This window comes from Podarcis liolepis (assembly GCF_965112155.1).
Source record: "Podarcis liolepis genome assembly, chromosome: Z".
In the NCBI taxonomy this organism is placed as follows: Eukaryota; Metazoa; Chordata; class Lepidosauria; order Squamata; family Lacertidae; genus Podarcis; species Podarcis liolepis.
Genome location: NC_139570.1, coordinates 44,038,893 through 44,064,658, shown reverse-complemented (window position 1 = coordinate 44,064,658; position 25,766 = coordinate 44,038,893). Strand labels below are relative to the sequence as shown.

At 44.9% G+C, this 25,766-nt stretch overlaps 1 protein-coding gene across 6 annotated transcripts in view; it reads left to right on the top strand.

Moving 5' to 3' along the window:
- ASTN2 (astrotactin 2) overlaps positions 1-25,766 on the top strand; it is a 706,126-nt gene that overhangs the window by 568,768 nt on the left and 111,592 nt on the right. For all 6 annotated transcript variants that reach the window (XM_083485710.1, XM_083485711.1, XM_083485712.1 and 3 more), the window contains 2 exons: positions 23,706-23,839; positions 25,441-25,589. In XM_083485710.1, coding sequence (XP_083341836.1) covers positions 23,706-23,839; positions 25,441-25,589 — 283 coding nt within the window. The remainder of the gene's footprint in view (positions 1-23,705; positions 23,840-25,440; positions 25,590-25,766) is intronic.

Here is a 25,766-nt window from a genome sequence, read left to right as displayed (position 1 = left end):
CATCCATATGACAAGAGCGGTACATATCACTCCTACCCACCAAACCCAATATCTCCATGGTTCCTCCCACCAATATTCAGGGGGTGTGCTCATTGTTGAAGAGCCCACTGATATTTGTGCCCGACTACCTGTTGAGCCTCAAGGATGAGAGCCCACCGGTGAGCTGATGCTCCCACTATGTGGGTCAATTTTTCTATTAACCCTGTTGGGTGGATTGAACTCTCGTGCTGCCTCCCCAGTGACCAGAGCATATGGAAGCTGAAATCCTGGGGTGGCAATTCTTACTGGCACTTGTTGAGCAATTTCAATGCACACCTGGCTAAGGCTCCCACCCCTGCAATACTTGCATTAAGATAGGTTCTGTCCCATCTATGATCTGGGTTAAGAGTAGGACCTGTTCTATCAACTGAGGTTGGTACAGTGCTCTACCTTCCGGATAACAGTTGACTACCCTCCCACAACAGCAAGAGCGGTACAGAACTAGATAGATTTCGAACGTCTCTGCAGCTTCCCGTAAGAGCACTGTCCATGCGTGCTGGTCAGTGGTGTGGGAGAGGAGCCACAACGGGGTAGTGGGGTGTCTCAATACGGTAATCTCATCAGACCCCAGTTTCCAATAGCCAAGGAGCACGCCATCTCTTACCACCGGCAAGACGAACCAGTCGTAGCAGAGGTCAGCAGGCCAATAAGGGCGGTATGGTTCGGTAGGGTCAGGGCAATAAGACATAGAGCAAGTCAATAAAGAAAATAAGAGAGAAAAGAGAAAGTCTTTGTAACTGTCCTTGTGATGATTAGTCGCAGGATCGCGTTGCCCGTGGCCTAACGCTTTTCCTGGTAGCGTCAGACACAAGGTGATGATCAACTTCAAAGGGTCAGCAGGATTTCTCTTGCAAGTCCAGACACCCTTCTTCAGATGCGTGTGATGTACCCAGGGGATCACCTCGACTACTTTCACTGCAGTTGGGGATGAGGGGGTCGCCAGACGCTGTCACTCAAAGGAACTGGTGAACCGGCTCAGCGAGACTGCCACGGGACTGCAGGTGTACGCTCGAGGGAATACCTGGAAAGAAAGCAAACACACACAACAAACACAGGGATTGCACTTGTTCTTGGGTGATGTGATCTCCCATCTGCCCCAAACTGGCGGGGATGTCTCGGACGAAAGGGGTTGGCCTGCCATATAGAAGTTCAAAGGGTGATAGTTCTCAGTCTCTTGGTTGGCGCACAGGGCACATTTTGGGATATAGCAGCAGTTAGTTGAGGTAGAATATTCTCCCAAGGTGTGCTTTAGCAACTGGGCCTCCCAAATGGGTGGACGCGTGGTAATTCTTTACAATTGTGCTGGCCAGATGTTGGGGTACAAAAACACGGCTGTCTGGTCCTTCCTGGAGCGTTGCTCCTTCTTGGCTGGTCCACTGCTGTTCATCAAGGGTGTAACGTGGTTCCACATCATCTGGAGTGAGTTCTGGTACCAATATCAAAAGTCCTGGTGGTGCCTCTAAATTGGCTGGAGAACAAATGTCTACGTTGGGGGCGCTGCCTGTGGGCGCCCCTCCCATCCAATTCTTCACCGTGCGTAGAGATATCAGCCTCTGGAGTGATATTGGCAAGGCAGTCGTCACTGGAGGGGATCTTCAGGATGCTGAGACACAGTCCAATCTGAAGCAGCTTTCCTCCTTGAATGTGGTGGACCCAGGGGTGGTGCCAGCGACCTTCACAGCTGTGGGTGTGGAGAGCAGATGGGCCCTTCCAGCACGGTTGCAGTGGTGCCTGGGACCAGTCTTATCCACACCTCGTCACTTGGCTCAAACTGGTCACGCAAGGAGTTCGGGCCTGGGTTGAGAGAGAGAATCTCGAGAGAGACACTGTACATAATTGTTCAATTCCACATCTTGAGCAGGGATAGGTGAAAGCATGCACACATAAGGAACCGGTCTCCCAAACATCACTTCAAAAGGGTGACAAGCGAATACGTTTCAATGGGAGGCTATAAACTCTAAGCAAAGTTAAGGGCAACATGAACACCCAATTAGACCCTGTTTCTTGGGTCAATGGTTTTTCAAAGTCCTTTTCTTCCTTTCCTATTTTCCAGAACTTTGGGGCCTATATGCAGTACCCACCATCTTCCTTCTTCACTGGCAACAGTGGGGTGTTTCACTGTGATTGGCATTGTTTCAAGATTCCATGTTGAAGCAATCGCTTCAAATGCACCCACACTCTTTCAGCTGCCTGTCGTGGGATGGGGTATTGGTTTTTATCTTCCACCCATAGTCCAGGGTCAACATCATGAAGCAGGCTAACAGGGAGGATTCCCTCCTCTTCTTTTACCATCATCAAGCATCAATGGTCTCACAGGGGCATTTCTAAAGAAAACTCTCCTGCTGGTCCAGTTGTCATCATTACTTCCCCCATTGGTTGGAAGGAAATCTGGGCTTGTAATTTTGTTAACAAGTCTCGGCCCAATAAGGAATGGGACACTCTGGTATATACAAAAATTTTGTGCTGGACTACTTGGCCACCTAGGCAGCAGGTAACAGACTGCAAAAACGGGGCCTTTTGTGATTTACCTGTGGCTCTCTAATTATATCTACCACTTGGTTTGTGGGTTTTGTTACAGGCACAGGTAAGACTGAGTGGGCAGTTCCCTTGTTCACCTTCTCCTACCTGTAATAAGGTAGCTAGGTTAAGGGCTGTGGTAACCTGAAACTTCAGGCGTGAATATAATAACAGCATCTGGCACTTCCTCTTGGAGTTACACAGCTAGTGTCCTGTCCAAACGTGAATTTATCTGCCTTTGTGAGTAAGGTGGCCACTGCCACAATCACCCTCATACGAGGGGGGGGGGCAACCTCTGTTCTGCTGGGGTTAGCTTCTCTGACAAGTATGCGACAGGTTGCTGCCAATTTTTCAGTTTCTGGCATGAGACTCCCTTGGCTACCCCCCTGGTCTTCATCTGTGAACAGGGTAAAAAGCTTCTCGGGGTTTGGATGCCAAGCACTGGGGCTTGTGGTAATGTCACTTTGAGATCCTGAAAAGCCTGCTGCTGTTCCCTGCCCCATATAAAAGGATCCTTCTCTATTCCCCTAGTTGACTCATGCAGGGGCCAAGCAATGCTTCTGTAGTTAGTAGTGAGTCCAGGGGATATTGTTCATCATCATAAGTGGGATTATAGGTTTTTAAAAAAATCCCTTCAAACAATTTTATAATCTTTGCTGGATTCTCCTCAAAAGAGGGGTTCTGATTTCTTCAATTACAAACATCTGCACTTGAAAAAAAGGGTATATGCTGTCTGTGGTGCCTTCGCTTGTCCAGCTGGGACAGGGGCTAGTGGATCATAAAACCCTCTGAAGGGGCATTTCTCCAGCTGCCTGATCCTTCCTGGTTTTCTCATACTGTCTGTGAGACATAACTCTCTTCGCCGCCTGTCCCCACTTACGTTGCCATCTCTTCCTCTTTTCAGGGGTGCAGTATTCTGCTGTCTCAACTAACAAGGGGCTTACATCCAACTTTTTCCTCAAATGGCTTTACAAACTCCTTTTAGTCTCTTTTTCTGTCTTTCTGTCCACATTTTCTTTCCTTGATTCATAGCATCTAGTGTTTTCCTAAACTCTTCGTTATCTTCCTTATCTTCCTCTTCTTCCGTCTCACTATCTTCCTTCGCAGGTCCTCCCCCCCCCCTACACCAGCACTTCCCTGTGCTTCTTGATCTTGGCCGGGGGGGGGGTTGGAGGGGCTGTTGGTGGAGTGTAAGGTGGTGGCTTAATCACTCCCCTCTCCTCATCTTCTGGGTCTTCTAACACCAGAGGTTTCACTGTATAAATCCTGTTCTGTGTGTTGCTGTCACAGCAAGACTTTAGCCATGGTAGATTCTTTTTTTTTTTTTTTACATTGGTCTTCCATGTAGAGATATAGGGGATCTGGTCTGGGTGGACATTTAATATATTTTGCCACAGGGGGTTGATTTGCCACAGGGGGTTGATTAATTGCAAATCAAAGCCACACAGTTCCCTGGGTTGGCAAGTCCACCTCACATAAAGTTTTGAGTCTCTGTTTTTCAATTTGAATCCCCAAATCATCACTCTTCGTGGCTGTTTTCCAGTTATTTAAAAAGCATTCAGATACTCTGCTACAAACAGGGTTTCAAAATTCTCTCACACTCCACATGCTACATATTGTCAGAAAATGCACAACCCTACAATCGCTCGGCCAAGGGGACACTAAGCCTTAGCCCTCATTCAACAATTCATCCACTAGAGTATCTGACACACAACATGCCAACAAAACACTCAATTCCCTCTGCCCCATTCCCTTTCCCAAACCTTTACCAATTCCTTTCCTGGTGGCATTCTTACTGCCGGGCACGCTACTGCCAACTACCAGGTGAGGCTGATCAGACCTCTGGCCCCTCGGGCCCCTAGCCCTTTCCCTCGGGCCCCTAGCCCTTTCCCTCGGGCTTACCTTTCTCCGCTGCGGACCTGTCCCCTCGGCGCCGTTCTGTCTTCTTATTCTCCCTCAACCAGATGTCTCTGCTCCAGGACGGTGTGGCAATCTCCCCCTACAAACTGGCAGGGTGTGCACCGGAAATGCGAACGCCGATCGGAGCTGTTCACCTTGGTTGAGCCTGGCCCTCCGGTCCGTATTTGGGAAGGGGGCTGATCCCGGGCGAGCCCCCAGAGAGATGAAGCCTTATTTACCTAGGGATCCATTAGCCACGCCATCCCTTTGGACCCCGGAGGGAACAAAAGTACCAGGAAAGCAAAATCTTCTTTGGAGAAAAAGAGTTTATTGAGATCTGAGCACAGAGTCACGGTCTGTACTCAGAGACAGCCAACTGGATAGTTCCTAAAAATATTCTGGCTGTAAAGCAAGTCACTTCAACAGTCTTTCTTATACCCGCCGTACTTCCCCAATCGACTAGCAAATATTGCTTGCTAAATCATTTCTGTCTTTCTGCTAAGCCAGCACTCCCTCCCACCTCCTTGTGCACGTGTCTTCTTTTGTTAGCTAAGCTTTTCCCTTCGTATCTCTTCCTATCTTGCATTACTTAAAAGCAGAAGTAAAGCAGGAAACATCTTGTTAGTGGTTTTCTTCTTGCATTACTAAGCAGAAGTAAAACAGGAAACTTCTTGCTAGTGGTTTTTCTAGTTAACAGCAGTTTCTGGCTGGGCAGGAAGCGACCTTCTGACCTGTAGCTAGCATCAGCAGTTTCAAGTAGCTGATTAGGCAGGAAGCGGCCTCATGACCTGTCTGTTAAGAAAGCGGCCTCATGACCTGTCTGTTTTTAGACTTTTGCAAGCTACTGCAATTTTTGGGCTGTTTTTAACCATCCTAGCAGAGTGCAGGAATTTACTATGCGTAGATAATATTTAAGAGCAACAGAATAAAATATTGAGATAAACCTTTCTCCCTTTAGCATAACATCCTGTGATCCTTGGAAGAAGGGTGGTATAATAATAATAATAATAATAATAATAATAATAATAATAATAATTTATAATAATTTTTAATTTATACCCCTCCCTCCCCAGCCAAGACCAGGCTCAGGGTGGCTAACAACCAATAATAAAAACAAGTTGATTAAAATACAATTTAAAAGATTAAGATACAACATTAAAACATTAGGATGCAGCCTCTTCACAAGAGGAGAAAGGAAAAAGAAAGAGGGGGAGGGAATCAAACTGATTCTAAGCCAAAGGCCAGGTGGAACAACTCTGTCTTACAGGCCCTGCGGAAAGCAATCAGATCCCGCAGGGCCCTGGTCTCATGAGACAGAGCGTTCCACCAGGCCGGAGCCAGTGTTGAGAAGGCCCTGGCTCTGGTTGATGCTAATCTAACTTCCTTAGGGCCCGGGACCTCTAGGGTGTTGCTATATATGGACCTTAAGGTCCTCCGTGGGGCATACTGGGAGAGACAGTCCTGTAGGTACGGTAATGATAATGATAGTACTGATAATGATGTAGCTTCATAATAATAGCTTAGTGGTGTTAGCCCAAGGAGCCACATACCAATGGCAGGCAGAGCCATAGGCAAAAGTGGATGGAACAATGGATGTGATTCTTACCTATGTGCAGTATGCAAAAATAATGGGGTTTCGATACACTCATACATCTCCATTTAGGCAGCAAGAAGCATCCACAAATTCTCAATTCTAGGCATATTCTTTCCTTCATGGGCCATGCTTGCTTCATACACGTTTTCTCAGCTCTGCTCCTCTAAATCCATTTGGGTTTGTCAACATTCTTCCTGAACTCTGACATAATAGAGAGAGCTGAGCACGTCCTCTTGATGTGGTCTGCCTTGCATTGCATGCAAAGTGTCTGCAATTGATTCCAGATCTTGAAAACAACACTTCGCTCATAAATGGCCTTTCATGTCTCACCATTGCAGTCTTGTCTCTCACTGAGTTGTGGTCCTCTCGCTCATGCAGCTATTGTATAGATGGCCTTCTAGGCCAACAGGGTGGTGAGATCTATCTTATCCTTATGTTCTTTGTGGGATGGGGAAGATGAATAATGTTGCCCTGAAGGCTACAGCTAAGGCCAGGCATGTCCAAAGTCCATTTCGGGGGCCCACCAGTCAGTTTAATCTGGCCCCTGTGGAGTTTATTTCCTGGGGTAAAATCCTAAAAAAAGCTGAACAACTTCATTTTTCAAAATATTTTAAAGTACCGTATTTGTCGCTCTATAGGACGCACTTTTTCCCCTTCAAAAATGAAGGGGAAATGTGTGTGTGTCCTATGGAACGAAGACTCCATAGCCCCGCGACCCTCTCCCGGCTGGAGAGGTGACGCGCGGCTATGGCAGGAGCCTCTACAGCCGCGCGTCACCTCTGCAGCCGGGAGAGCACGCGCGGGGCTAAAGAAGCACCCCACGACCCTCTCCCGGCTGGAGAGGTGACGCGCGGCTATGGCAGGAGCCTCTATAGCCGCTCGTCACCTCTCTAGCCGGGAGAGCACTTGCGGGGCTAAAGCAGCCCCCCGCGACCCTCTCCCGGCTGGAGAGGTGATGCGCGGCTATGGCAGGAGCCTCTACAGCCGCGCGTCACCTCTGCAGCCGGGAGAGCACGCGCGGGGCTAAAGAAGCCATAGCCCCACGACCCTCTCCTGGCTGGAGAGGTGACGCGCAGCTATGGCAGGAGCCTCTCCGCTGCCCCTTTCCGCTGCTCCCTGACCTGCTCTTTGGGGCTGGTGGTGGGCTTCCCCCCGCCAGCCCCAAAGACCAGGTCGAAAGGAACCTGAAGCCTGGAGAGCGAGAGGGGTCAATGCACACCGACCCCTCTCACTCTCCAGGCTTCCAAGGTAGCCGCCTGAACGCACCTTAAACGGCACCTTGTTTTAGAGCGGGAAAACTCTGCCCAGTGCCTCCTGCCGCTTCACTGAAGGGGCACTGGGCAGAGAGGGGGAGAATTTTTTTTCTTGTTCTCCCCCCTCTAAAACAAAGTGCGTCTTATTGTCCGGTGTGTCCTATGGTGCGAAAAATACGGTATTTATTGAAGTTTAGACATTGCAAAAATATATATAAAAAATAAAAAAGATATGAGCAATAAACAATTACAAAGCCTCAAAAACAAAAATAAATACAGTAGTACAAAACATCAACAATACAAAAAGAGAAAGAAAAGAAAGCAAAAGCATTTTTAAAAAAGGAAAAACCCAAAAGAAAACAAACAAACATACAAAAGAACCACATATTTTCATATCCTTGTCTTTCATTTGCTTATTTCCTCAACTTCCTCACACCTCCTTTTTTGTATTCTAGTTCAATTAAATATTCCAGCAAGTCCTTTCCCTCTTTCACAAATTTAGTTCCATGATTTAACTTAACACAATTTTAGACTTAAATTTACATCTTTACCCAATATCACACACCGTCTCCACCAGAGAGGAGACAGGGGACTCCCCTGAGAAGGAGGATAGTTCAGCAACACAGGAGCCAGATATATGGAGAAACGTGACTCAAAGAAGTAGGAGGCCCAGGGTTCACTCTGATTGTTTAGAAATACACAATCGCTTTGAGGTCCTCTCCCCTAGCATGGAAGACGAAGAGCAGACTCCATTTGAGGATCTCTCCCTCATTACAGTCGATCAGGTATATGAAGACGAGCAGCAAAGTCAGTCCTCAGGGAATGTGCAGGCGACCTTGGAACAGACAGCTCACAGAAGAACCCCGACCAAACCCAAGAGGAGGCGGGTAGTGGTGATAGGGGATTCCCTACTGAGGGGAACAGAAGCAGTGATCTGTGGGCCTGACAAGATGTCTCGGGAAGTGTGCTGTCTCCCCGGGGCTAAGATCCAAGATGTAACTGAACGACTGCAAAAAATCATAAAACCCACTGACGAATACCCCTTCCTCTTGGTTCATGTGGGAACCAATGACACTGCAAACAATAGCCTCCAGAAGATCAAAAGAGACTACGAGGCTCTCGGCAGGAAATTGAAGCAACTAAATGCACAAATTGTCATCTCGTCTGTCCTCCCAGTTGAACGACGTGGCCCAGGGAGAGAGGGGAAAATAGTGGAAGTGAACAGCTGGCTTCGCAAATGGTGTAAACAGGAACGGTTTGGATTCTTAGATCACGGACTGCAGTTTCTTGAAGATGGACTTCTGGCAAGTGATGGGCTGCACCTCACAACGGTTGGGAGAAATGTTTTTGCCAAAAATCTCAGAAACCTCATCAGGAGGGCTTTAAACTGACTAATGTGGGGGAGGGAGACAGTGCTCCTGAAGGTAGGAGTCTATCAATTAATGAAGATGATCATCCAAATGTCACAGACCAAATGGAGCAAACAGCACGCGGACCTAGTGGAGGGAGGAAAAAATCCTTAAATAAGAGACACGGGGGAATGATTAATGGACTTCAATGTCTGTACACTAATGCGCAAAGCATGGGAAATAAACAAGATGAGCTTGAGCTCTTGGTACAGCAAACTAAATATGACATAATAGGCATCACTGAAACCTGGTGGGATAAGTCCCACGATTGGAATGTAATAATGGGGGGATACAATCTATTTCAGAGAAACAGACCAGACAAGAAAGGAGGAGGAGTGGCGTTATATGTCAGGGATGTGTATACCTGTGAAGAGATCCAAGATTTAGAACCTCAAAGCCAAAGTGAGAGCATTTGGGTCAAAATTAAGGGAGAGAAGAATAACAGAGACCTCATTGTGGGAGTTTACTATAGATCCCCAAGCCAAACGGAGGACATAGATGCTGCCTTCCTGGAACAGATGGCCAAGCATGCAAAAGGAAGGGAGATAGTAGTAATGGGGGACTTCAATTACCCGGATATTTGTTGGACGTCAAACTCAGCCAAGAGCATAAGGTCAAACAGATTCCTCACTGGCCTTGCAGACAACTTCATTGTCCAGAAAGTGGGAGAAGCAACAAGAGGAACAGCCATTTTAGATCTGGTCCTAACCAATGTTGATGACCTGGTTAGTGGGGTAGATGTGGAAGGATCATTAGGCGCAAGTGATCATGCTCTTCTGAAGTTTACTATACAGCGGAAAGTAGCAGCCAAGCATACTAGGACTCAATTTCTTGACTTTAAGAAAGCCGACTTCATAAAACTTAGGGAAGTGCTGGGTGAGATCCCATGGACAGCAATACTAAAAGGAAAGGGAGTTCATGATGGCTGGGAGTTTGTTAAGAGGGAGATAGTAAAAGCACAACGTCAGGCAATACCAATGAGACGAAAACATGGAAGGTGCCTAAAGAAACCAGGGTGGCTATCTAAAGAACTTTTAACTGAATTAAGATTAAAAAAGGATGTGTACAAAAAATGGAAAAGGGGGGAAACCACCAAAGAGGAATTCAAACAAATAGCCAGCACGTGTAGACACAAAGTCAGAAAAGCTAAAGCACAGAATGAACTCAGGCTTGCTAGAGAGGTTAAAAGCAACAAAAAAGGCTTTTATGGGTATGTTCGTAGCAAAAGGAAGAACAAAGAAACAGTGGGGTCACTCAGAGGAGAAGATGGTGAAATGCAAACAGGGGACACAGAAAGGGCTGAACTCCTCAATGCCTTCTTTGCCTCAGTCTTCTCCGATAAAGAAAACAATGCCCGACCTGAAGAATTTGGAGCAAATGATTCAGCAAAGGAAACACAGCCCAGAATAACTAAGGAGATAGTACAAGAATATTTGGCTAGATTAGATGTATTCAAGTCTCCAGGGCCAGATGAACTGCATCCAAGAGTATTAAAAGAACTGGCAGATGTGATCTCAGAACCACTGGCAGTCATCTTTGAGAATTCCTGGAGAACAGGCGAAGTCCCGGCAGACTGGAGGAGGGCAAATGTTGTCCCTATTTTCAAAAAGGGGAAAAGAGAGGACCCAAATAATTACCGCCCAGTCAGTCTGACATCAATAGCAGGGAAGATTCTGGAACAGATCATTAAGCAAACAGTCTGTGAGCACCTAGAAAGGAATGCTGTGATCACCAATAGTCAGCATGGATTTCTGAAAAATAAGTCATGTCAGACTAACCTGATCTCGTTTTTTGACAGAATTACAAGCCTGGTAGATGAAGGGAACGCAGTGGATGTAGCCTACCTTGATTTCAGCAAGGCATTTGACAAGGTGCCCCATGATATTCTTGTAAAGAAGCTGGTAAAATGCGGTCTTGACTATGCTACCACTCAGTGGATTTGTAACTGGCTGACTGACCGAACCCAAAGGGTGCTCATCAATGGTTCCTCTTCATCCTGGAGAAAAGTGACTAGTGGGGTGCCACAGGGTTCTGTCTTGGGCCCGGTCTTATTCAACATCTTTATCAACGACTTGGATGATGGACTCAAGGGCATCCTGATCAAATTTGCAGATGACACCAAACTGGGAGGGGTGGCTAACACCCCAGAGGACAGGATCACACTTCAAAACGACCTTGACAGATTAGAGAACTGGGCAAAAGCAAACAAGATGAATTTTAACAGGGAGAAATGTAAAGTATTGCACTTGGGCAAAAAAAATGAGAGGCACAAATACAAGATGGGTGACACCTGGCTTGAGAGCAGTACATGTGAAAAGGATCTAGGAGTCTTGGTTGACCACAAACTTGACATGAGCCAACAGTGTGACGCGGCAGCTAAAAAAGCCAATGCAATTCTGGGCTGCATCAATAGGAGTATAGCATCTAGATCAAGGGAAGTAATAGTGCCACTGTATTCTGCTCTGGTCAGACCACACCTGGAGTACTGTGTCCAGTTCTGGGCACCACAATTCAAGAAGGACACTGACAAACTGGAACGTGTCCAGAGGAGGGCAACCAAAATGGTCAAAGGCCTGGAAACGATGCCTTATGAGGAACGGCTAAGGGAGCTGGGCATGTTTAGCCTGGAGAAGAGGAGGTTAAGGGGTGATATGATAGCCATGTTCAAATATAGAAAAGGATGTCACATAGAGGAGGGAGAAAGGTTGTTTTCTGCTGCTCCAGAGAAGCGGACACGGAGCAATGGATCCAAACTACAAGAAAGAAGATTCCACCTAAACATTAGGAAGAACTTCCTGACAGTAAGAGCTGTTCGACAGTGGAATTTGCTGCCAAGGAGTGTGGTGGAGTCTCCTACTTTGGAGGTCTTTAAGCAGAGGCTTGACAACCATATGTCAGGAGTGCTCTGATGGTGTTTCCTGCTTGGCAGGGGGTTGGACTCGATGGTCCTTGTGGTCTCTTCCAACTCTATGATTCTATGATTCTATGATTCTATCAATCTATTCATACTTGATTCTTTATAATATTTCTACTAAAGTCATATAGCTTCTTTCCAGCATCTTTCTAACATTCATTAATTTTAGAATATTTCTGCAAATAAACTTTGAATTTTTTTCAATCTTCTTCCACCGACTCTTCTCCCTGGTCTCGGATTCTGCCAGTCATTTCCGCCAATTCCATATAATCCATCAGCTTCATCTGCCATTCTTCCCTGGTAGGTAGGTCTTGTGTCTTCCAGTTCTTTGCGATGAGTATTCTTGCTGCTGTTGTAGCATACAGTGGTGCCCCGCAAGACGAAAATAATCCGTTCTGCGGGAGCCTTCGTCTTGCAGGGATTTTCGTCTTGCGGAGCTCCGCTATCAGCCGATCAGCTGATAAGCGGTAAAACAGCTGATAAGCGGCTTTTAGGGCTTTTAGCGGCTTTTAGCGCTTAGGGGATTAACGGATAAGCGGCAATTTAGAGATAAGGAGCTTAGCGCCTTTCAGAAAAGGCAAAAAAAAAAAAAAGGGAGACCACGGAAAAAAATTCGTTTTGCGAGTAAGCCCCATAGAAAAAAACGTCTTGCGAAGCAGAAAAATGTCGGAAAGCCCTTTCGTCTTGCGCGTTTTTCGTTTAGCGGGGCATTCGTCTAGCGGGGTACCACTGTACATGAAAAAAACTCTGTCCTTCTTTGGCACCAATTGGCCCACCATGCCCAGGAGAAAGGCCTCTGGTTTCTTTAAGAAGGTATATTTAAATACCTTTTTCATTTCATTATAGATCATCTCCCAGAATGCCTTAATCTTTGGGCATGTCCACCAAAGGTGAAAGAAAGTGCCTTCAGTTTCATTGCATTTCCAATATTTCTTACACAACTTCAATCCTAAGAAAAATCCTAAGAAAAATCCTGTTTTTTAAAATAATTTTTATTGAATGATTTTATGTTACAAAGAACAATACAACCATACTACCACTAAATATAATTGAGAAACAAAAATAACATACATTAATATTTAGTTTGTTATTTGTTATTTACCTCCCAAACATTCCATACAAAAACACACATATGTACAGACACACACACATACACACACACACACACACAAAATGATAATAATGAAAGTAACTATTTTCCCCCCTTTTATCTTACAAAATCTTTTCAACTTTGACTTCCTGTCAAGTCCCTTTGCATATATTTTATCTTACAATTGAATGTACACGAAATAGTAAACCTCTCTATATAAATTTCCCAATACATTCTGAAAACATAATAAATCCTTAATTGTTGTCCACCTCCTTTTAGTTCCTTTATCACGCGAATGCTAGCACGGAGTCAAAACTATTATTGTATTTTTGAACAAATCTTCTATAGCCACCCCATTTTTCCGCAAATTTTTGCTTTGAGTTTCTTCTGAGTTTGCTAGTCAATTGAGCCGTCTCCACCAATTCCTGTAATTTGATTTGCCAATCTGTTATTTTTGGAGCCTCGTGATCTTTCCATCATTTGGCCCAACAACTTTGGTTGGCCCTCACGGCCCTTCACTTCATCAAATCTGGTCCTCTTTGAAAAAGTTTGGACACCACTGGCTAAGGCTGAAAACTCAATTCAGTTGACTCAAGGGGAATATGGAATCCTTGATGGTTATGGGTATGTCTTTTAAGAATGACATGAGCCTGCTGAAGATGGAGGGGCCCCTCTTTGATCTTTTTTCTTCACAATTATTCTAAGGCATCTCAATTCTTCACACCCCTGTTGCGTTTCGCTCAGCCTTACCTTGCATTCCCCACCACTTGCATTCATTAGAAATTTTGATTAAAAGCAAACAAAACCCTAGCCCCAATGAACCCTATCAGCTCAGCCAACTCTCTCTCTCTCTCTCCCTCCTCTTCTCCTGACTTAATTTGAGGTCAGTAGTCGGTTGCTGCTCCATAAACAAATGTCAGCAAATTGAATTGAAAATGGAGGGAGGGGGGAGCTCTTGTGCCTCAGTGTAACCGCGTTAAGGCACGTAGATGAACTCGCCATAATGAGGGGAATTGAAGGATGCATCAGATGGATAACACTGTTTGTTTGAAGGTTGAGACAAGGCAGATGGTGCCTTGTGTACCTGCAGGATCTAATTAAAGCAGAGGCGCACAGTATTGGACTTACTGTAAGAAACAAATAAACCAAAAAAATTACTCTATTGGATTAGACTCTGTGGCAAGAGCACAGCCAGCAGGATTACTCCTGTGGCTCAGCATGCCACCAAGCACCATAATCAGCCTGCCCCGCTCTTCATTATGCATCCTTATTTTATTAATTATATTGTTATACCACTTCCTCACACAAAACTTGTCTCTCAAAGCAACCCACGGGCAATGAGTAATGCAAGGCAGGGCTGAGTGTAGGCTCTGTTACTTAGATGAAAATAAAAAGCGTGCCAGGGGAAGGGCTACTCTCAGGACTGTTGTTGTTGTTTAGTTGTTTAGTCATGTCTGACTCTTCGTGACCCTATGTACCAGGGCACGCCAGGTACTCCTGTCTTCCACTGCCTCCCACAGTTTGGTCAAACTCATGCTGGTAGCTTTGAGAACACTGTCCAACCATCTCGTCCTCTGTCGTCCCCTTCTCCTTGTGCCCTCCATCTTTCCCAACATCAGGGTCTTTTCCAGGGAGTTTTCTCTTCTCATGTGATGGCCAAAGTATTGGAGCCTCAGCTTCAGGATCTGTCCTTCCAGTGAGCACTCAGGGCTGATTTCTTTCAGAATGGAGAGGTTTGATCTTCTTGCAGTCCATGGGACTCTCAAGGGTCTTCTCCAGCACCATAATTCAAAAGCATCAATTATTTGGCGATCAGCCTTCTTTATGGTCCAGCTCTCACTTCCATACATCTCTACTGGGAAAACCATAGCTTTAATTATACAGACCTTTGTTGGCAAGGTGATGTCTCTGCTTTTTAAGATGCTTTAAAACATTTTAGCCAGTTGCCCCAGCCCAAGAGTTGTTCCTGCAATGTCCCAGTGGACTCCCAGGAACCTTTTAGCTGTTCAGGGTGAGTGTGGGCCCCACCCCGTAGGCCAGGTGGAAATGGGCCTTGCAGCAGGGAGCAGGTCTTCCTTTCAGCACTCACAGCAGCAGCAGAAAATTGGGATGGATGAGACTGTCCATCAGAGATGTAGCTAGGAGGGGCGGGGTGCCACACGCGGTGTGTGTGTGTGTGTGGTGCTTACCAAGAGGCCTGCAGCGTGCCCGAGTCACACGTCTCTCCTGGTATCTTCACCTCCTCAGGAGTTTGAGTGACAAAGACACTTTTCTACTTGAAGGGAGTTTTATTTTGTGAGTGGATCGCATTAAAAGAAAACAGCTGCTTCTTACCAACCAACTATGGTCTGAAGTGGTACAGCACATTCTATCCCTTTGGGACTCTGCCACCTCATTCTGCTGCCCTTTGTAGGTGGCCATAAATGCAGTTTTCAAACTCTGCAAAGCATCAGCAGGCCTTTAGAGAACACATTGGAGGCCATTTCCTGCTTTCTCCAGCTGGTCAGGTATCACCTCTCCCCCCCATCCCACTCCCTGCTTTGCCCTGTTCCACAACACCTCCTGCAGATGGACCCTCTCACACCATCAAGTTTAGCTGAGCTTCTCACTTTAGCTGGAGATGTAATAAGAAAGGGGTGCTTGAAGGAGGCTCAAGGGAACAGAGGTTTCCTCTGCCGCCTCAGCCGATGGCCTCCAGGGAAAGGCTTGGACAAAAGGGAGGGAGGAAAGGAGGGCATAATGCCCCCTGGACCTCCTCTAGAGAAATTGGAGAGACTACGGTACCCAGTCATGCTGGCCACATGACCCGGAAGCTGTACGCTGGCTCCCTGGGCCAATAAAGCGAGATGAGTGTCGCAACCCAAGAGCCAGCCACAACTGGACCTAATGGTCAGGGGGTCACTTTTCCTTTACCTTACGGTACCCACAGATGGGTTTGTCCCTGCAAGGGCAGACACAATAAGGTGCTGGTGCATGCTGCTTGTTGACAATCAGGTCTCCATGTTGCCTTGCTGTATGTAGAATCCTCTTCTAGATTTGGCTAATTGGAATAAAGCTAAAAGGGCTTTTTCTTGGAAAGATACTGAAGGGATACTGCAAACAAATCATCTGTCCAAAGGATCAGGATTGTGAAGGTATTTATTTGGAATTTCAATGACTTAGAATCCTAGAGTCAGGAGGGACCCAAGTGTCATCTATTCCAAACCCCTGTAATGCAGGAATCTCAGTTAAAGCATCCATGGCAGATGGCCACCCAACCCCTGCTTCAAAACCTCCAAGGAAGCAGAGTCCACCACCTCTTGTGGGAGTCTGTTCCACTGCTGAACACCTCTTACTGTCAGAAAGTTTTTCTGAATGTTTAGTTGGAATCTCCTTTCTTACAACTTGAAGCCATTGCCTCGAGTCCTACCCTCCAGAGCAGGAGGAAAAAAGGATGCTCCCTCTCCCATGTGACAGCCCTTAAGATATTTGAAGATGGCTATCATATCTCCTCTCAGTCTCCACTTTTCCAGGCTGCATCACACTGTTGACTCATGTTAAGCTTGTGGTCTACCAAGACCCCTAGATCCTTTTCACATGTCCTGCTAGTAAGCCATCTTTTTTTCTTCTTCTGCCTAAGTGCAGAACCTGACATTTGTCCCTATTAAAATTTATTTTGTTAGCTTGCGCCCAGTTCTGCAATCTGTTAAGGTCATTTTGAATTCTGATTCTGTCTTCTGTGATATTAGCTACCCCTCCCAGTTTGGTGTTATCTGCAAATTTGATGAGCATCACCCTCAGTTCCTTCGTCCAAGTCATTTATAAAGATGTTGAATGACAAGGGGCTCAGGACAGAACCCTGCAGCACCTCTTCTGTCTCTTTTTTCCAGGGTAGTTACCTGGGTATTCCTTTTCCCCCTTTTAAAACAAGGGGATGACATTTGCCCGCCTCCAGTCTGTAGGGACCTCACCTGTCCACCAAGAATTCTCAAAGATCATAGACAAAGGCTCTGAAATTATATTCACAAGCTCCTTTAGTACTCTCGGATGCCGATCATCAGGCACTAGAGATTTGAATTCGTTTAACATAGCTAGATGTTCCCTTACTAGCTCCTTTCCTATCTAGGGCTGTAACTCCCTCCTTACATCATTTATTTTGTTATCACCAGGTTGGGCACTGCTTTCCTTTTAGGTGAAGATGGAGGCAAAATAGGTGTTGAATTGTTCTGCCTTTTCTCTGCCACCCAATAGCATTTATCCATCTTCTCCATGCAGAAGACCTACCACTTGCTTGTTCTTCCTCTTACTTTGGACATAACCAAAGAAACCTTTTTTATTATTTCTAACTTCTCCTGCCTCCTACTTTTCTTTCTTCTTCATATTGCCTGCATTTGGGCCTTCAATATTTCTCTTTTTAGAAACTCCCATCGTTCTTGGACTCCCTTCTCACTGAGTATTTCTGACCATGGGATAACACCCAGTAGGCTCCTTCAGTTTTTCAAAATTGGCGTTCTTAAAGTCCAAATGTGTATCTGACTACACTCAGTTATCCCTTGCTTCTGTATTCTGAAACCCAGGAGAACATGATCACTTCCTCCAAAGCTTCCAAGTACTTCCACTTCATCAGTCAGTTCCTCCCTATTGGTGAAGACCAGGTCCAAGATAGATGATCCCCTTGTTGGTTCTTCCACCTTCTGGGAAATGAAATTGTCAGTGAGGAAATGGAGGAATTTGTTAGACTTTACACTCTTGGCAGAGCTTGAGTCCCAAAAGATATCAGGGAAGTTGAAGCCCCCCATGATTGTTATTTCTCTCCTTTTTGAATGTTTAGTAATCTTCTCTAGTAAGGCATCATCAAAGCATTCAGTCTGTCTTGGCAGTCTATAGCATTCACCCACAGTAAAGTCACTGTTGTTTCTCTCTTCTACAATTTTTACCCATGTACTCTCAATCTGCTTTTCATACTCCAGGTCATGAATTTATTCACAAGTGTACACATCCTTTATCTATAATGCTTCTGCTACTCCCTTCCTGTTTGGTCTATACCTTTTGAACAGGTTATGCCTCTCAATTCCTACATTCCAGTCATGAGTCTAATCCTACCAAGTTTCAGTAATGCCTACCAGGTCATATTTCCCATCCTGTATTAAAAGCTCCAGTTCATCTTGTTTGTTTCCCATACTCTGTGCATTTGTGTAGGGACAACTGACACCATAAGTTTTCCCTACAGCTGCATCCTTCCTGTAGTTTCTTATCCTTTAGCAGGTTTCTGGAGCACCACCTCAGTTTCATGTGCATCAATGAAGCTTTTACCCCCAGTGCCAGGTGCTGTTTTGTTGTACGTATTGTTTTCTCCCTTCTCCTCAAGATCTAGTTTAAAGCTCTCCTGATTAGATTCTTAAGAATCTTGGCAAACACATTCTTGTCGACTGCTGTGATGTGTGCCTCATCCCTTGCTAGAAGTCCTACCTCAAGGAAGTTGAGACCATGATCCAAGAAGCCAAATTGTTCCTGATGACACCACCTGTGCAGCCAGTGGCTTACCTCAAGTATTTTCCTCTCTCTTCTTGGGCCTAAAGTTGCTGCACCTTCTCTTCCAGCAAGACAACTAGCTTGCAGTTGCTGCAAGTGTACTCTTGCTTGTTCTCTGGCAGAATGACAAAGATGGCACAGGTGTTACAGATCACTGCAGCAGCTCCCTCGCCCTCCATGTCTCTGGTCCTATGCACACCGAGAGACAGAGTTCTGGGCCTCCCCCTTAAACTCTCCTGCTGAACGCCCTAGTTTGGGAGGTCTGTTCACAACCTCTGCTGTTAACTGGAATTAGGGGGAGTGGGGCAGATTCTTTTATGTATTACTGGGAATTTGCCAAGGCTTTGTTTTACTACACCCTCACAGGTGAGGAAAGCGCTACTGGAAAATGGAAAATGAAATGAATAACAACAACTGTGTATTCAGGACTTATTAAAAGAAATGGAGGAGAGGAGTTCGCCTGAGCTGTACTGGGGCTGGGTGACTTTGAGACTAGTCGAATTTGCAGTGTATTGTCTTAGTGAAAGATCTCAAGCCAGAATTTGAATTTATGCTTGAAAGGCTGGAATTGATGGTTGTAATCAAGGAAAAGTCATGGAGGATTGAAGTGAGTAGGCCTGAAGAAGTGGATATATTAGTATAAAGGCTCCCCTGGAATTATAAATGGCAAGATAAATTTGCCTTGAGTTTATCAACATAGGAAAGGAGGGGGCCAAGTTTTTTATGGCTGGATTTTTCCAGGGAACATGGTAAAATCTCCTTCCTTACACAATGGGCCTGATGCAAAAGCCTTATCTCCAATGGAATGTAAATAATGGCCTTGAGATGTTGTAAGGCAATAACAAAGACTGAGACAATCTGGCTTGCATATGAAAGGATGAGTCTTCAAAGATGAAAACTACCAGGGATGAGAAAATAGAATTATGCAAGTTGAAAAGACGAATGAAAGATTTAAATTACTATAACCTCACTTGTTGTCATTTGATATAATTCCTCTATGCAGGAGTTGGTAAAGGGACAGCTGAAGGACAAGAAATTTGCTAATAAATGAATGTTAATTAGAGATAAATCTGTAAAATAAGAACAATGCAGGTTGAATGTGGTAAATGTTAGGTGAATTGGTAGCTGGTTGACTGACTGAACCCAAAGAGTACTCATTAATGATTCCTCGTCATCTTAAACAGGAAGAACCAGATGCACAAATATATGATGGGGGACACCTGGCTTACTAGCAGGACATGTGAAAGGGATCTATGGGTCTTGGTGGACCACAAGCTTAACATGAGTCAACAGTGTGATGCAGCAGGGGAGAAAGGTTAAGGCTATTCTAGGCTGCATCAGCAGAAATATAGTGTCCAGATAGAAGGAAATAATAGTCCCACTCTATTCTGCCTTGGTCAGACCACACCTGGAATACTTTGTCCAATTCTGGGCACTGCAATTTAAGAAGAATGTTGACAAGCTGGAATATGTGTTGCAGAGGAGGGCAACAAAGATGATCAAGGGCCTGGAAATTGGTCTTAGGAGAAATGCTTGAAGGAGCTGGGTATGTTTAGCTTGGAAAAGAGGAGACTGAGAAGAGATATGATAGCCATCTTCAAATAACTTAAGGGCTTTCACATGAAAGCGGGAGCATGCTTGCTTTCTCCTGCTCTGGAGGCTAGGACTCAAGGCAATGGCTTCAAGTTGCAAGAAAGGAGATTCCGACTAAACAATCAGAAAAACTTTCTGATAGTAAAAGGTGTTCAGCAATGGAACAGATTCCCATGAGAGGTGATGGACTCTCCTTCCTTGGAAGTTTTTAAGCAGAGGTTGAATGGCCATACATCTGTCATGGATGCTTTAGCTGAGATTCCTGCATTGCAGGGAGTTGGACTTGATGACTCTTGGGCCCATTCCAATTCTAAGATTATGAAGTGGAATATATCTGAGAGAGTGGGAAACCAGTCTTTGGGAAAAATGTACTAAATTAATTTTAATTTGGTTTTGATGTGTTATAAATTTGAAATTGAATTGGCAGATAAATGGGAGCTGAAAACAGGGAGCCTTCCAAGTAGGTGGGGTTCTCAAGGAGAGCAGGAATGAGTATTGCAAATTTCAAAGGAAGGAAAAGTTTTTAAAAGTCCAAGTACTGAGCTCATGTTTGGGCTTTCATCACTAGGAAGTATTGGTATACCTGACCACCAAGTCTCCCTCCCTCCCACCCTTTAGTATCCTTCTGTCGTCTTCTCAAACTGTTCATTTTTGTATTGTGCTAAACATGTGGCGGGGGCGTGAGTATATTGGGAGGGGTGATGCAGTCCCAGAAGCATGAGGGAACTAGTTCTCATTGAGCAGATCCACCTCTATCTCTAGGCTATTGAACTTTAGATTGCTATGTATGGTGCCTTAATGTTTGGTCTTGAGGAGGAAATAGCAGCTGTAGGAGGGAAGTGATTTCAGCCCTGGTGCTGAGAAGGGCGGAGAGATTAACACTATTTAGCATTGTTTCCCATCTGAACCACTTCTCGCTATGTTTGTTCATGGATCTCCAATAATCTTCTCTAGTTGTTCCCATATATCAGGGAGGGAGGGAGCCTGGGTTCAAACCCCCACTCAGACATAACATTTTATCAAGAGAGCTTGGGCCAGTTCTGTGCCTGCCAGCCATGCCCCTCTCCTCTCTCAAGGTAGTTCCAATCCATTCCACTCTCTACTTGCTTTCTTTCTTTTCCCCATTGACATTCAACGTTCTGCGGTGACCGAGTCCTTGATGATTGTTCCCTGGTGGGGGGAGGGGGGGTCTAATAATGGTTTTTTGGTTGTAGTTCTGCAGAACTTGGGGTTCCCCCAAGTATGCATGCCTTCCTGTTCTTGGTGGCTTTGTTTTGGCTATATAGCCTTTGATACTCACTGCCTAGGTTTGCTTTTAGAGGTAAGATGCACTTGTCATTAAAAACAAAAGTACAGTGTGCTGTTCACAACATTGGTAAGCCTGCTCCATTGGACTGTGGTACTTGCATTTTGCAGCACACTCTCCACTCTGTGTGTTCCATGATTTCAGGGTCTTTCTGTTCTCCCATGCAAATTGTAGCTAGGTTGAATGTGCAGCAGTACAAAATATTGTTAAATATTGTTGGTTGGTTGGTTGGTTGGTTGGTTGGATGCTAGATTCTCTCTCCCCCCCCTCTCTCTCACACACACAGACACACACACCATTACATATCCCTTCTTCCATGGAACTTTGGAGTATACATAAACAGCAGCAGCAGCAACAACACCAACACAACCCTAGGAAGTAAATCAAGCTGAAAGATGGTATCTGTTTTAGTGAACATTTGGGCCCATATCACTTAGTTCCATGCTACTCCATACTAAGAAAAGAAGAAAAGCCCTGCTGAATTATGCAAAAGGCCCATCTAGGCAAGCACTCTGTTCTCACAGTGGCTATCTGGATTCCTATGAGAAGCCCAAAAGCAGAACCTGAGTGCAACAGCCCTCTCTCCACTTGGCAACTAGTTTTGAAAAGCATACTCTTTCCAGCAGTGGCAGAACATAGCCATTGTGGCTGGTAATCATTGGTAGCCTTATCCTCCGTGAATTTGTCTAATCCTCTTTGAAAGCCATCCAGCTCTCTCACACCCATTCTGGAAATTTGCTAAATATAGGGTTTCTAAGTAAAACCTTATTTTGGTTGTGGGAGAGAGATTACGCATTAATTTGGGTTTGTTTTCTGATTTCCCTAGTCACTTTTCTGTCCATGTGCCAACTTACTTCAGCAGCAGTCTGTTTAATACTGATTACTATTTGATTACTAAAATGTCCACAGATCCAGCCCACTTCTGAACTTTCAGTTATGATCTAAACCTAACAAATGAAATCAGATTATCTCTTTAGCTTCTGTTACTTCTCTTTTCTTCCTTTTTGATCAAATGGGAACATTTCCTAAGTGTCTGGAAGGCAGAAACAGCAGATGTGTGTGACTCAGGATGCCTTGTTAAAGGCAGCTGTGTATCTGGGGAAATTGACGAAGCTCAAGCAGTGGGGAGTGTTGCACTGGGCTCTGTTTATACCCCTTCCTTTTATAGCTGGCTTGAATAAAACATTTTTGCTATTGTCTGCAGTAGAGCCCTTTGGATCCTCTCTTGATACAGTGGAAGCCAATCCATCAGGGCAAAAGGGGCACTGCTCCACCAACCTCATTCTACCCTCAGCCAGCCCCCACCCTGCCTACCTTCTTCCTTACAACCACTTTTGGGCATGACACCACCACCTGTCATCTTCCTTAATCTCAGTGTTGCCTCAGTAGGGAAGAGGAAGAGGACAAAATGGGGGAAGGTGTTGGCTCTGCCTGTCAGTGGCTCTGGCTCCCCCTACTGTTGGCCTCTCTGCATTCTGTCCTACCACTCCCACCATCCTCCAGTGTCTTTAGATGTGGATTTTAAAGGTTTACAGCAGAGATGGGAACTTGTAGCCGTCCAGATGATGCTGGACTTCAGCCCCCATCAATCCCAGCCAGCATGGCCAATGTTCATTCACACCGATGGAAGTATTAGTCCAATAACATCAGGAAGGCCACAGGATTCTTATTCCTGTGAATCCATAGTGAATCCTCACTATGTTTATTTGGAATAGAATCCTACCAAGTTCAGTGGAAGTTGCTAGGAAGTGCCCTGGCTTGGCAATGCTGCAGTTTCTCAAAACGTATTGAGACAACAAGTTTAGTTCTGACTAAGATGGGAAGTCTTTCTCTAGAGCTGTATCACGCAGGTGGGACTTGAATATTGTGCCATACAAAAAAGAAAACCCTGAACCTAGAATATTAACTTTTCAGGGAGAAAGTCTTGAGCCCAGCCTTTTGCCTGGTACACTTATTTTCTATGTGCAGGGAATTACAATATTCTCTCACACGCTATCCTCTTACACACTATAAAGCTGAGATAGAACCCTTCTCCCTGACAAGACAGCTTTCTACACACAAGGTTTGTTCATTTGGTTGGTTGGTTGATAGATATGGAAGAATATTCCACCATGCACCTTCACCAACCTGATGCTCTCCAGATGTTTTGGATCACAGCTGGCTAGCGCTTATGGGAGTTGTAGTGCAAAGCATGTAGAAGGCACCAGGTTGGCAAAGACTGACATGGTGTGACCCCCTATCTTAGTCTGAAACTGTACAACCCAGACACAGGTTGCTTATTTAAAAAGATTATTGTTGAAAGTTGACATACAATAAGGACTGTTCAGAGTGTTAGGTCAGAGAGCAGATAGAGGTTTTCTCATTGAAGTGAACTGTGTTTGCTTGTGTTTCATGCCAGGGTTCAATTTCATAAATGTGATCTCCCATCAGCAGTCTGAAATAGTCTAGTCTAGTTAGCAACTGCCACCTCATTTATATATTAATACTGGCCCCTTTTTCTGACAATTAGTAGTGCTATGGTAAATGCCTTGACCAGTTCTGCAATTCTTGACAGTCCATTTGTTCATTATTCTTTCCTAGGCCTTCAAGGGGGCCCTCATGAGTTCATACTGGTGCTCAGGGAAAGGGGATGTAATTGAGGACTGGTGTCGGTGTGATCTAAATGCTTTTGATGAAAATGGACTCCCCAGCTGCAGCCCTCTCCTACAGCCTGTGTAAGTATCTCTTTACAGACAGACTTCTTCTTCTACACAGTCAAAGATCCCCCCCCCCACCCTTTGTGTGTGAATTTTTAAAACATGATTTCCAAGGAGCTACTGGAACACCCATGTTCATAAACAAGTAGGTTGATCCAAATTATTAGGATGATGTAAGCAAAATGTGGCGTAAGTCTGTGTCATAGCATGGAGAAAGCCCTGAGTTTGATTCCTGACATTTTCAGGTAGGGCTGGAGGATACTGAAGAAAAGCAAATTGATTCCCTTCTCTTGTAGTTATTGCATGTGTCACTTTAAACTACCAGAAGCACTATTTTTTATAGTAATCTAGCCAACAATTACTTGTAGCCTTTTTGTTAGCTCCACCCCTAAAAGCTGAGCCTTTCTGTTTATTATTCTCTCCCAACTTGTTGAGACAATATGTCTGCTATTTGGCTCTTTCATTTCTATTCATCGTGTAAATGGTTCCTGCATGAATAAAGCCTTTGAACTCCAGAAACTGTAAGTGATTACTTCAGTATAATTAACCCTCCTGTCTGAAACCCCAGAGAGTTGCTGCCAATCAGTCTAGGCAATACTAGGCTAGATGGACCAGTGATCTGACTCATATGGACCTCTCATACAGACAAAACCTGGTAGACAGAGGAAGTGTGGTTTTCCCCAATATAGACTTCTCTTGCCACATATTTGAAAAAGAGAGAGAGAGAGTACAATGGTTTTATAAAGATGGTAAGAAGGTAAAACTTGATTCTGAATACTAATGAAAAATGCATTATTATACATGAAAGCAGACACGGTCCCTTGAAAATTCACCCTGTACATATGATTAAGCATATAGGAAGATAAAGCACTTAATAAAATCAAGTTCAATTAATTATTCTTCCCTAAGGTCAACACAGTGTTCCATCAGTTCCAGGAGACAGTGCTATCTTTGTTGTATAAGAATGCTTCATGCTGACAGGAGCACAGGTGGTTCATTTTGGACAGCAGGAGGGCATTACAGTTCTGTCTGGAGGGAACTAGGGACTTGGGGAATGCTGAGTCTCTGTGGTTTTGCTGGCCCTTCTGTGGGAGAGAAAGGTCTTTTTCTGGTCTGGTCCTAGGTGGTTCAGGGAAACCATAGGCCAGGCCTATGTGGCACAGGACAGGCACTGGTCATATTCAGTACAATATAAGGCAGCTTCCTATGTATCTGCAAGCAGATGATCTGCACAGATAAGCTCCTATTGTGTTGATTTGTGCACACAGATCCTAAAAAATACTGGGGCGGGGGGAACAACTTAGTTTGATTCATATTTTAATGCAAACTTCCGTACTTGAGACTGTCCATAACAATATATAAACAAAAATGCAACTAACCTTTGAAATTTGCACTTCTCCAAATTTTGCGATGCACTTCTGCACAAAAATGAACATTGTGAAGGTAAAATGTGTATAATAATGCATATATTTAGTGAAAATGGCACACACAAATGCATTGTATTAGGATAAGCTGCTTGCAAAAAACGCATTTGCGTACATAAATGGTTTTTTGTTTGCAGCTGTACCAAAGGAAAGAAACTGGTTTCCAACCTGCCTGTCTTTTTCTGTTTGTCCCAGGTTGCGGCTTTCCCCCAGTGTGGAACCTTCTAGCACTGTTGTCTCCTTGGAGTGGCTGGATGTCCAGCCAGCCATCGGAACGAAAGTCTCGGACTACATCCTCCACCACAAGAAGGTTGATGAGTACACAGACACTGATCTCTACACAGGTGAACAGAGAGAGAAGGGTGGCTGGGGGGGGCAGGGGCGGACGGACAGATGGATGGACAAGAAAGAAACCCTTGTCTCTCGCCATAGTGCAAGTTCTGGGACTTGGTTGGTTTGTTTTCAATAACAAGGACAAGAACCTTGTTGGAAGGGGTTTTTTAAATGTGTTTTCCCCCAGA